The 10550-nt window shown below is 51.5% G+C and overlaps 1 protein-coding gene across 1 annotated transcript; it reads left to right on the plus strand.

The window, feature by feature from the left end:
* The first annotated feature begins 318 nt into the window (after positions 1-318).
* LOC117799088 (olfactory receptor 1468-like) lies at positions 319-9945 on the plus strand. The gene is given in 9 exon segments (XM_034651543.1): positions 319-795; positions 797-848; positions 851-1128; positions 6262-6372; positions 6632-6637; positions 7445-7638; positions 8280-8339; positions 9267-9460; positions 9722-9945. Coding segments are annotated over 9 exon segments (1569 nt in total). The 3' UTR covers positions 9919-9945.
* Positions 9946-10550: the final 605 nt, after the last annotated feature.

A 10550-nucleotide genomic window follows, 5' to 3' on the forward strand; every position in this document is an offset into this window, starting at 1 on the left:
TATAAATACATGATTTTCATACCTACTTACGTTTGTGAGTACCGTCATTAATCTACTCCATGCTGCTTATCACATAACATTGTCATTTACCATGAGAAAATTCTGAAAGAGAAATGAGAGAATACAAAGTTTCGCAGTCTGATCATACCAACCACTCTCCAAAGTTCATAGACTTCAGCAGTAGAGTTATATTATTTATGTAATTGAATAATAGAATCTGAGGGAGTTAGGGATCTCCAAAAAGGAAATAATCCTGAGGATGATAGATTAAGGCCATCTTTGTCATTGTCACTTTTCTTCTCTATCCCTTAGGAAGCCATGAATATGTCAGGAATCAGCACAGTGACTGAATTCCTACTCCTGAGTTTTCCAGGCTCCAGGGAGGTTCAGGTCCTCCTCTTTATGCTGTTCTTTCTGTTCTACATCCTGGCACTGATGGGGAATGGGGCCATTGTCTGTGCAGTGAGGCTGGATCGCAGGCTTCACACCCCCATGTACATTCTGCTGGCCAACTTCTCACTCCTGGAGATCTGTTACGTCAACACGACTGTTCCCAATATGTTAAAGAATTTCCTATCTGAGACCAAAACCATCTCTTTCACAGCTTGCTTCTTCCAGTTCTACTTCTTTTTCTCCATGGGCATCACAGAGACCCTCTTACTGCCCCTCATGGCTTTTGATCGGTACTTGGCCATCTGCCAGGCTCTCCATTACCCTATCATCATGAACAACCATCTCTGCATGAACCTGATGGCCCTGTGCTGGGTCACAGCTTTCCTCTGCTATCCGATCCCTATCTATCTACTTTATCACAAAACTCTCCTTTTGTGGCCCCAACACCATTGACCACTTTGTGACCCTGGTCCTCTTCTGGCCCTATCCTGCATCCCTGCCCCTGGAATTGAGCTTTCCTGTTCTATATTGAGCTCTCGTATTATCTTCATCACCTTCTTCTTCATCCTTGGGTCCTACACCCTGGTTCTCAGAGGACTGTTGTGTGTCCCTTCAGCAGCTGGCTGATGTAAGGCCTTCTCCACCCGTGGTTCCCATCTGGCTATGGTGTCTCTTTTCTATGGATCCATCATGGTGATGTATATCAGCCCAACCTCTGGAAATCCAGGTGCCCCTGTCAGCCCCAATTCTTGATAACCCTCAAGTTCAGTTGTTGTGAGAGCGGTGCCTACGCTTCCTGCTTGAGACACAAGTGAGGAGAAGGGAGAGATCCCTCTCCTCACACAAAGTCAGCTGAGGGGAAGTCCACTTGATCAGAAGATCTCCATCTGGGAGCCCTACAAAAGACAGAAATGCTGTGACCCTCTGCCTTCCCCAAGGAGCTTTGGTGTGGGGAGCACTGCAGAAGTCTACAGAACTTGGCGCACAACAGCATCACACCTCCGCACCTACAGATAAGGGTGGCCATTTTTATTCTCACCCTCTCAAGAGGTGGGGAAAGCCTTCTGGGAACACAAGGCACACAGAGCAACCAGCTGACCCTGAGCCCCACCGGGCCCCCTGGCAAGGGGCAGCGCATCCCTGTCCAGGCTAAAACACCTGAGAATCAGCGCGCTAGGCCCCTGCCCCCTGAAAACAAGGTGAAAGAACAAGTGAACAGCAAGTTTACAGACCAAAGAGGATGGCCAAACTCCAGCGATAGGGGAAAATAGCACCTAGAGCTCGAGGCTTTTTCTCATGATTCATTACTCTCTCCATTCAAAATTTTCCTTTTCTTTTTTTTTTCTTTTTTCCCTTTCCAAATACTTTTTTTTAATTTTAGCAACTTTTCATTTTTCAATCTTTTCTTAACTTTCATTTTTTACATTGACATTTTATATATTTATTCTTCATTTTTGGATTCCTTTCACTATATTCAATTTGATTTCTCTCTCTCTCTCTCTCTCTCTCTCTCTCTATATATATATATATATATATGAGTTTGGCTTTCTTTACAATTTTGGGATTTAGTGACTTCCAACACACAGACCAAAAGACTCTCGGGACCAAGTGGATCACCCTGTTTTGTCCACCCTGTGAGATCATAATCTCTCTCTCCCCCATCCATTCTTCTTTGGGAAAAGTGACTAGAGGGAGGGATTCACAGCAAAAGAAAGAGCCAGAGGTAGCACTCTTTGCCACTGATCTAATGCATATGGTTTCAAGTAAGATGTCAGAGCTGGAACTCAGGATGACAATTACAAATTTGCTAGCTGGGTTTGAAAAAAGTATAAATGACATGAGAGACTCTCATAGTGCAGAAATGAAATTGAATCAGGCCCAAATTCAAAAGGCTCTAATTGAGATGCAGTCAACATTGGATGTGGATGCTCTAATGGCTAGGGTCAATGAGGCAGAAGACAGTCAGTGACACCAAAGAGAAGCTGATGGAAAGGAAGGAAGCCGAGAAAAAGAGAGAAAGCCAACGAATGGACCATGGGTGGAGGAATCAAAAAATCAGTGATTCCACAAAAGGGAACAATATTTGAATTACTTCTGGCCCCAAGGGAGAAGACACAGAGGGACAGATCTATCTGTGTAGGTCGTAGCTGACAACTTCCCTAATCTGGGAGAAAAACAGGCATTCAAGTCCAAGAGGTAGAGAGGACTCTTCCCCAAATCCATACGAATAGAGGAACACCCTAACATATACTAGTGACGTTTGCCATTTCAGACATAAAGAGAAAATCCTGAAAGCAGCTTGAGACAAGAGGGTCTTCACCGACAGGGGTAAGCACATTACACTAGCAACATACCTATCCACAGATACCTGGCACACCAGAAAGGGCTGGCGTGATTGAATCAGGGTACTAAATGAGAAAAACATGCAGCCAAGAATACTTTATCCAGCAAGGAGTCATTCCGAATAGGAGCGGAGATAAAGAGCTTCTAGGACAGAAAGAAACTCAAAGGATTTGGCCATCAAACCACCCTGCAAGAAATAGGAAGGGGGATCCTGTAAGTGAAGAGAGACTCCAAGAGTAACACAGACCAGAAAGAAACAAAGACCATCTACAGAACTAGGGACGTGACAGGTAATGCAATGGACTCATCTCCATCTGCTTTTTAGATTTTTTCTTTATCATTGGTCTTAAGCAATTTTATTAGGCTGTAGGTTGATAAGGAGGGTTTTTTTTTTTTCATGATCCTTATGTTTGGGGGTTTGTTGGCTGGATTCCTGAATTCTTGAATCTATGGGTGTAGAGGGTTCATACAATTCAGATAATAATCAGACATTACTTCTTCAAATATATTTTTTCTGTACCTCAGCCAATTTCTTATCTACCAGGCCACTTGAAATTGCTACAAAGCTCACACATACACTAGTATTTGTGTGCAGGGCGTGGCATGCACCCTTCCTTTTCTCTGCTTTCTTCTGGACAACTGCTATGATCATACATTCAAGTTCTCTCTCTCTCTCTCTCTTTTTGCTATTTAGTGTCTAACATGAAAGAAAGCCCATCTACTACATTTTTCATCTTAGACGTGCTACTGTTCAGCTCCAGAAGTTGGGTTTTCCTTTTTTTCATATTTTCTATGTCTCTGTTTCACTTCATCCTTTGTGTACATTCTTACATATATAAAACCTCTAACAGTTGTTTGAATGTACATGTGCAATACTTCCATCCTCTTTTTAATTTCTGGGTAGGTTTCTATTGTTTAATCTTTCTCCTCAGTACGATATGAACTTTTCTCCTTCTTTGCATCCTGGTAATCTGTTGTTGGAAGGCAGGTATTGTGAATTTTAATTGTTAGATATTAAATATTGCTTATATTTTGACACATACTCTTGAGGATTGTTCTGATGGTGAGGTTCCTGGAAAACTATTTTATCCTTCCAGACTAGCTTTCCAAAGTTTTGTTAGGTGGTATCACAGTAGTCTTCAATGTATTTTGCTATTGTTGTGTTGGTATTCTGAGCTCTCTTTGCAATGTCCCATGAATTACGAGGTTTTCCACTCTGCCTGCTGCTGGTAGCACAGACTTTTCCTGATTGTGTGTGAAGGCTAGTGACATTTTCTTCTCTGCTTCCCCTGGGCTATAATTTTCCCCACACCACATACGTTCCTCACACACGTGCCCTATTGAGAAATTCTATGAAAACTCAAAAGTGATCCTACATGGCTTTCTGAGGTCCTCTTTCTCTGTGCAGCTCTCCTCAGTATTCTGTACTGTAAACCACAGCCATATTGACTTCTCCAAACTTCCATCTTGCTGTCTCCAACTCATGGAAATGGCTGAGCTTCACCTGTATTCTTCATCCCTGACCCGTAGATTAGAAACTAAATCTCTTTAGGCAGTAAGTAAGGGAAATGCAGAGTCCCCCATGTTTGTTTTCCCTCTTGAACTAGTCACTTCCCTGCATTGCCTGGAAATATATTGAAAGTGTTCTTTTGCCAGAATGCCTGTGTGGCTCAGTTGCTTAAGCCTCTGACTTGTGATCTGGACTCAGGTCACGAACTCAGGGTCTTGGGATCAAGACCAGGATTGGGCATCACACTCAGCACAGAGTTGGATTGAGATTCTGTCTCCCCTCTCCCTCTATCCTCCCCACCCCCCACAGTCTGTCTCTCAAACCAACACAGAAAATCTTTCAAATAAAATAAAATCAGTTACATAAGAGACAGCCTCTGCAAGGGGAAGACCCCAGCAGGGTCCATGCCTTGCTCAGAATCACAGACTGGTAAGAAGGCAGAACCAGGCCTGAACCCAGCTCTCCAAGTGTCCTCAAAGTTGGGGCCATGGCTGAACCTAGCTACTCACTGGGAACTCTGGAAGAGGTTGTGTTTGGAACTGGCTGTAGACCTGGAGATGGGATGGGGGTGAGAAGAAGCATCGACATCCCGGGCAGGAGGCATCCCAGCACGTACCTTCTGAGGAGGAGCCCAGGCCAGGGCAGCCCACTGACAGCACCCCTGTCCACATGACACCAAGAGGAAAGGAGGGATGGCTCGTGACACACGACTGGCAGCATCTATGGGTAAAGGTGGGCTCAGCCCCTCTAAGCCAAGGCTCCAATCCCTTCTGCAGGGTTTGCCTTGGAAATTAGAAAGCCTAAGACCTGGGGAAGCTATTTCCCATCCACCCCTAGGTGGGACTGTCATCTTCTGGGCCTGCACAATAGGAGTGTTGGGGCACACACATGTGCACAGACACCCACACAGCACTAGGGACTGTGGGTGGGATCGGAGGAGCTACAGACTCAGAGAAGGTAAGAAAGGAAGAAAATGTGGTGGCAGGTATTCCCTACGTGCGACACCACTCCCCCCATTTCTTAGATGGTATCCCACCTATGCCTGTGGACTTCTGCAAGAAGTACATGCTGGAATAATCCCTATCACACAGGCAAGACACAGACCATCCCTGACAAAAAGCACAATGGCTTCTCCGGGGTCCAAAACAGGGAAGATGGAGAGTTGCATCAGATCCCGGGGTGTTTCTAAGCTGGGGCCCTGGCTGCACCCAGACCTTCCCTGGGGCCTGTGGAGAGGGGTGTGTTGGTGTCACTGGGTACACCTGTGGCATGGCATGCAGAAAGGGGATGAGCAGTTGGCAGCCCAGAGCACTGTTTTTGTAGGTGCTAGTCCAGGTGTGGACTCAGGGAGGGGATCCCAGGAAGTGAAGTCACTTCCCTGATAACCGACCCCAACAGAACTTGGAACCTTAGCCACCAGGCACCCACATTCAAGCGCAGTCCCGTATCAGGCTCACTTGGCCAGAGACACTCGATAGTGAAAGATGTTCTCTTGCTGCGTGCCCATTTTCCAAGGCTCTGGCTTCCGGAAACCCCGGAGTGAGGGACTTTTCACATGCTGCAGACACTGGCTCAACCCGCACCCCTGATGCCTCAGGGACTTGGCCAGGAGGTGCCAGAAGGTAATACCGAGCAACCTAGGCCAGGCCAGGCCACCTCTCCGAGCCATCCCTGGGCAACCCATTCCCCCAGTTTCAGGGAAAGAGGGGTATGTGGGGGAGGTCCCGCCCTGGGCTGGAGGAGGTTGCAGGGCAGTGGATACCCTGGTGATGCCTTCATATTCACACCGATGCCAGGGTGGGCAGGGTGGAAAGAGGATTCCTGAGGTGCCTCTCACCAGGGCCAGAGTGAATCCAAGGCTCTTGAGCTGTGTCACTTTTCTTTCCATGGTGGAGCTGCGTGCATCCTGGGGTGTGGTGTGTCTGCAAGGGAGTCCCCTGGGTCTGAGGACCAGCAAAGGCAGCCAGACAGACCTCTGAGGCCTCCCACCTGGCTGCCAGGCACTGTCTTTACAGAGCTCCACACAGGAGACAGGGCAGGAGCTGAACAATGGGATCCCCTGCCCCACCTCCTTGAAGGACAGGAAGGAGTCCCCTACTGCCAACAAAGTCCAGCCCTGGCTCAGGGTGAGTGGAGGTGCCAGAGGGACCCAGCACCCAGGGAACCGATGCAGCACAAAGGAACCCAGATCCCAGAATCCAGCCTCTGGGCTCCTCGGGGCTCCCTCCTAGGCTCCTGCTCCCATGTGAACCTGGATCCCCATCTCCTCCCCAAACCTGTCCTCAGGGCCCTTCCACGGCCTGGGCCCGATGCACAGTCCCTAGCCACATATCTGTACGAATATCAGAAAAGCGACCTTAAACCACCTCTCATCCCTTGCTCCAGATCCTGGTGAGTTGGGAGACTTTTCCCCAAAGGGGCATGGGGCTCATGGTACTATTCCTATTGCTCTGCCCTTTGGGTGTGAAGGAACACACCCCTGGGGCCCCTCCAGGATCTGGAGCAGGTGCTCCTTGTGCTGCACAACATTCCAGAAGGCCCATCAGTTACCACAGCCATTGAGCCCTTCACAGATCCAGGACGTTCATGTGATTCCCTTCTGTTGCCAACTCACAGCACTGCACGGAACATCCTACATGCCCTCAAATCCTGAGCACCCCCACCCATGAAACAGTCTCTGTGTTCTCAAGCCTGGGATACATCATCAGAAATCACAGGGATGATGCTGTTAGTGCAGGAAGCAGCTGTCAATACTCAGCTAACAATCTGACCTGAGATACCAATGTCCATTCACACACCCCCCACCTCACATCCTCCTATTGTTGCCATTCTCCTTTTTCCCTAAAAAGATTGCATGAGTTAGTTATTTTGTTGAGAGACAGACAGAGACAGAGACAGAGATGGGGGTTGGAGACACAGAGGGAGAGACAGGATCCTCAAGCAAACCCTGCCTAAGTGCAAAGCCTGACGACGGACTCGATCTCAGGACGCGCGAATCATTACCTCAGCCGAAACCAAGAGGTGGACCCTGAACCGACGGAACCAGCCAGGCACCTTGCTCCTTTTGTCTACTGTGTGCCCTCCTGTCCCACCTCTTTGCCTATGTCACCGAGAGCCTGGGGGTTTGCTCTGGGCTCCAACCCCCAATCTGCCTGGTGACCGCAGTGAAGACTGCATGTCTCCCCTGTCCCACCTCAGGCTAGAAAGTCCTCAACCGGGAAGAGCAATGGGACCTGCGTGGTGTGGCCCCAATGGGCGGAGTTGCTGAAGAAGCGAGTAGAACACCTGCTGCCTGCCTTCATAGACAGAGACCTTAGCTATGTCTCCACGTTCCTGGCCACATACACAGCTTTTGCTACCACCCAGGAAGTGCTGGACCAGCTGCTGATAAGGTAGGCACCCTGCCCCTCCACAGCCCAGTGGCATTTGCCCACCTCCTGCTTGGGAGTCTGGGGAATGCCACCCAACTTCCCGGAGCCTCAGTTGGCTCCTCTGACTGGGGCAGAGTTATTACAGGAACTCAGTGGGGTCCTGGAGGGTAAGGACACCTGGGTGCCTGGCCCTGTGGAAAGGTCCGCTACAGGGGCTGTGTTCATGCTCGTGGATCATCGTTCCGCTCCCCATGAAGAAGCCTCTGCCTCAGCCCTCACTGTCACCACGGTCTTGAGCTGGGCTCTTTTCCCCTTGGAAAAGGACATCTGACACTCCATCTGGGCTCTGTGTCCTGGGTGAGACCAGAGCAGGCATGCCCGGGGATGAGCAGGGGGCCCCAGGCCCACTCAGCTCCCTGGGATGGGGCTGGTGGGGGCCCTTTCATTCATGGAGCATAAAGGATGGATGCCCTTCTAGGTGCAGACAGGCAGACGCTTCCCTGGGCGCTGACTGTGATCCCATGCACACAGCAGACGGCACCCAGGAGCACCCCAGGGCTCCATTCTAGTCGGCAGTCAGACAGTGACACTAGATATGATGAGAGGGAGAGTTCACAGGGCATTTCATGCGATCCCCCCACCACCCCTCCGTCCTTCTCTAGCTACGGATGTGTCCTCTCTTCCTGGGACGAGATCGGCGGAGCCCAGGAGCAGTGGGGCATGTGAGTGAGCTTTGGCTGATGCAGAGGGCCCTTCCTTCTTCAAGAGGGCAGTGAGGGGACTGTGATCTGGGGGCTGCTGGACTCTCATCCCACACATCTGCAATTCCTGGGAGAGGGTCCAGGCCTGAGGGCTTCTTCTGCAGAAGCGGAAAGGGGTCCTGGAGAGCCCTGGGTGGGGTGTGGGCACTGTTGGAGAGCAGAGTGGGCTGGAGGGCAGCCTCAGCCCCTCACAGAGTCATTCCCCATCCCCGCCGCCTCCCAGCCCTGTCTCTCCCCCAATCCTGGGACCCAGAACGAAGGGCATGGCTTCTACACATCTGGTGGAACGTCAACACTGGGTGCTCAGCAGGTACTCAGGAGAGCCAGGGAGGGCTCGGGGACTGGACGTCCCCCACCCAGTGGGAGATTAGTGTCCACAGAAGGACCCCTGAATGAGGCAGCACATAGGCACAGGAGGGGAAGTGGGATGTATCGGTTGGGTCCTGAGAAGGCCAGGGATGGGACAGATTCCCTGGGTTCCCTCCTTGGTTGGTTCCCTCCTTGGTTGGATAGTCACAGAGCACTAGTGTGCACTGAGGGCAATGACCACGCCAGACACACCACCCCTCCCTGCCCACATGCAGTGGAAGTCACACGGCAAGTGGGCAGGGAGACTGAGCAGGGCGTCCAGCTTCTGCTTGGAGGACAGAAATGGTCACACCAGGGGTCAAGGGCTCCCACTCACAGATGCTTTAGGCCAGCCCCTCCTCAGTGACGAGGCCTGCCTCAGGCAGGACGCCCACATGACAGGTGGACATGGAGTAGGAATGGGATCTGACAGCCTGGAGCCGGGCACCCAGGGGCCCAGGTTCCCACAGGGGTTCCCTGGGGCATCCGTGTTGGAGATGCCCTGTCCTCTGACTCCTCTGCCCACCTGTCTGTCCCCAGGGCCATCTCCTCCATTCTGGCCACCTGGCTGGGCCACTACCCTGAAGATTTCTTCCAGCCCCCAGAATTTCCCTGCCTAAGGACGCTACTGGCATACATGCGGTGCAACATGCCAGGCTCAGACCTGGAGCAACGTGCCTGGCTCCTCCTCTCTTGGCTGCGACACCTCGAGCCCGCTGAGCCGGAGGCTGGGGGTGAGGAGGACTGGGGGTGACTGATGGAGGCCTGTGGAGGGGAGACAGTGGGCCACACAGAGCAAGCCTCCACAGACTGCAGTGTGGCTGGGAGCAAGGAGTGGTCTCAGATCACTGTCCCCATGGGCTACAGTTTGGAGACCACCCAGGGACGGGTTCTTAGACTGAGACAATATTGAGGGGTGGGCAAAGTTGCCTTCATTTGGAAGGGACATGGAAAGACAATCATGATGACCATACTTTCTCTTCTTGGAGCCACAGCAGCAGCCCCAAAGAGAGATCCAGAACCACGCCAAAAGCTTGTCCCAGCTCCCACTGTGGTGCCTGCTGCAGCTTCAGAGCCTGAGCTGGAAAATCCCATCACTGCTGCTGGAGCTCAGCAACTCAAAAGAGCAGGGACTTCACCTGCCCTGTCAGGCCCAGTGCAGCTGGTGGTCAGAGCTCTGATCCACCATTAGGACGTGCAAGAGTCACCTGCACCTTTGGAAAGCCAGGAGCCCGAGCAGGCCCCAGCACCAGCTAGAGAGGTCTCTGAAGGGCCCCTGATGCCACCTGCCCTGTCGGAGCTGGCACAGGACATACTCAGAGCTCTGACTCCCTCTCAGAAGCTCCAAGAGCCACCTGCGCCCTTGGCAGCCCCATAGCTGGAGCAGGCACCAGTCCTAGCTATGGAGGTCCCTGAAGTGCCCCTTAGGCCACATCCCATGTCAGAGCCAACAGAGGATATACTCATAGCTCTGACCCTTTGTCAGGTGCGAGAAGAGTCACCTGCACCTTCGACAGCGCAGGAGCCTGAGCAGGCTCTGGCACCAGCCCTGTAGGTCCCTGAAGAGCCTGTGCTGACACCTGCCATTTCAGAGCCATGGCAGGGTATACTCACAGCCTTTACTCGCTGTCAGGAGTGGCGAAGGCCACCTGCACCTTTGGCAGCCCTGGAGCCCAAGCAGGCTCCAGCACCAGCTATGGAGGTCCCTGAAGGGCCCCTGATGCCACTTGCCATGTCAGTGCCAGCACCGGATATACACAGAGCTCTGACTCCCTGTCAGCAGCTGCAAGAGCCACCTGCACCTTTGGCAGCCCCAGAGTCCAA

Source organism: Ailuropoda melanoleuca, unplaced genomic scaffold (genome assembly GCF_002007445.2).
Source record: "Ailuropoda melanoleuca isolate Jingjing unplaced genomic scaffold, ASM200744v2 unplaced-scaffold4253, whole genome shotgun sequence".
Lineage (NCBI taxonomy): Eukaryota > Metazoa > Chordata > Mammalia > Carnivora > Ursidae > Ailuropoda > Ailuropoda melanoleuca.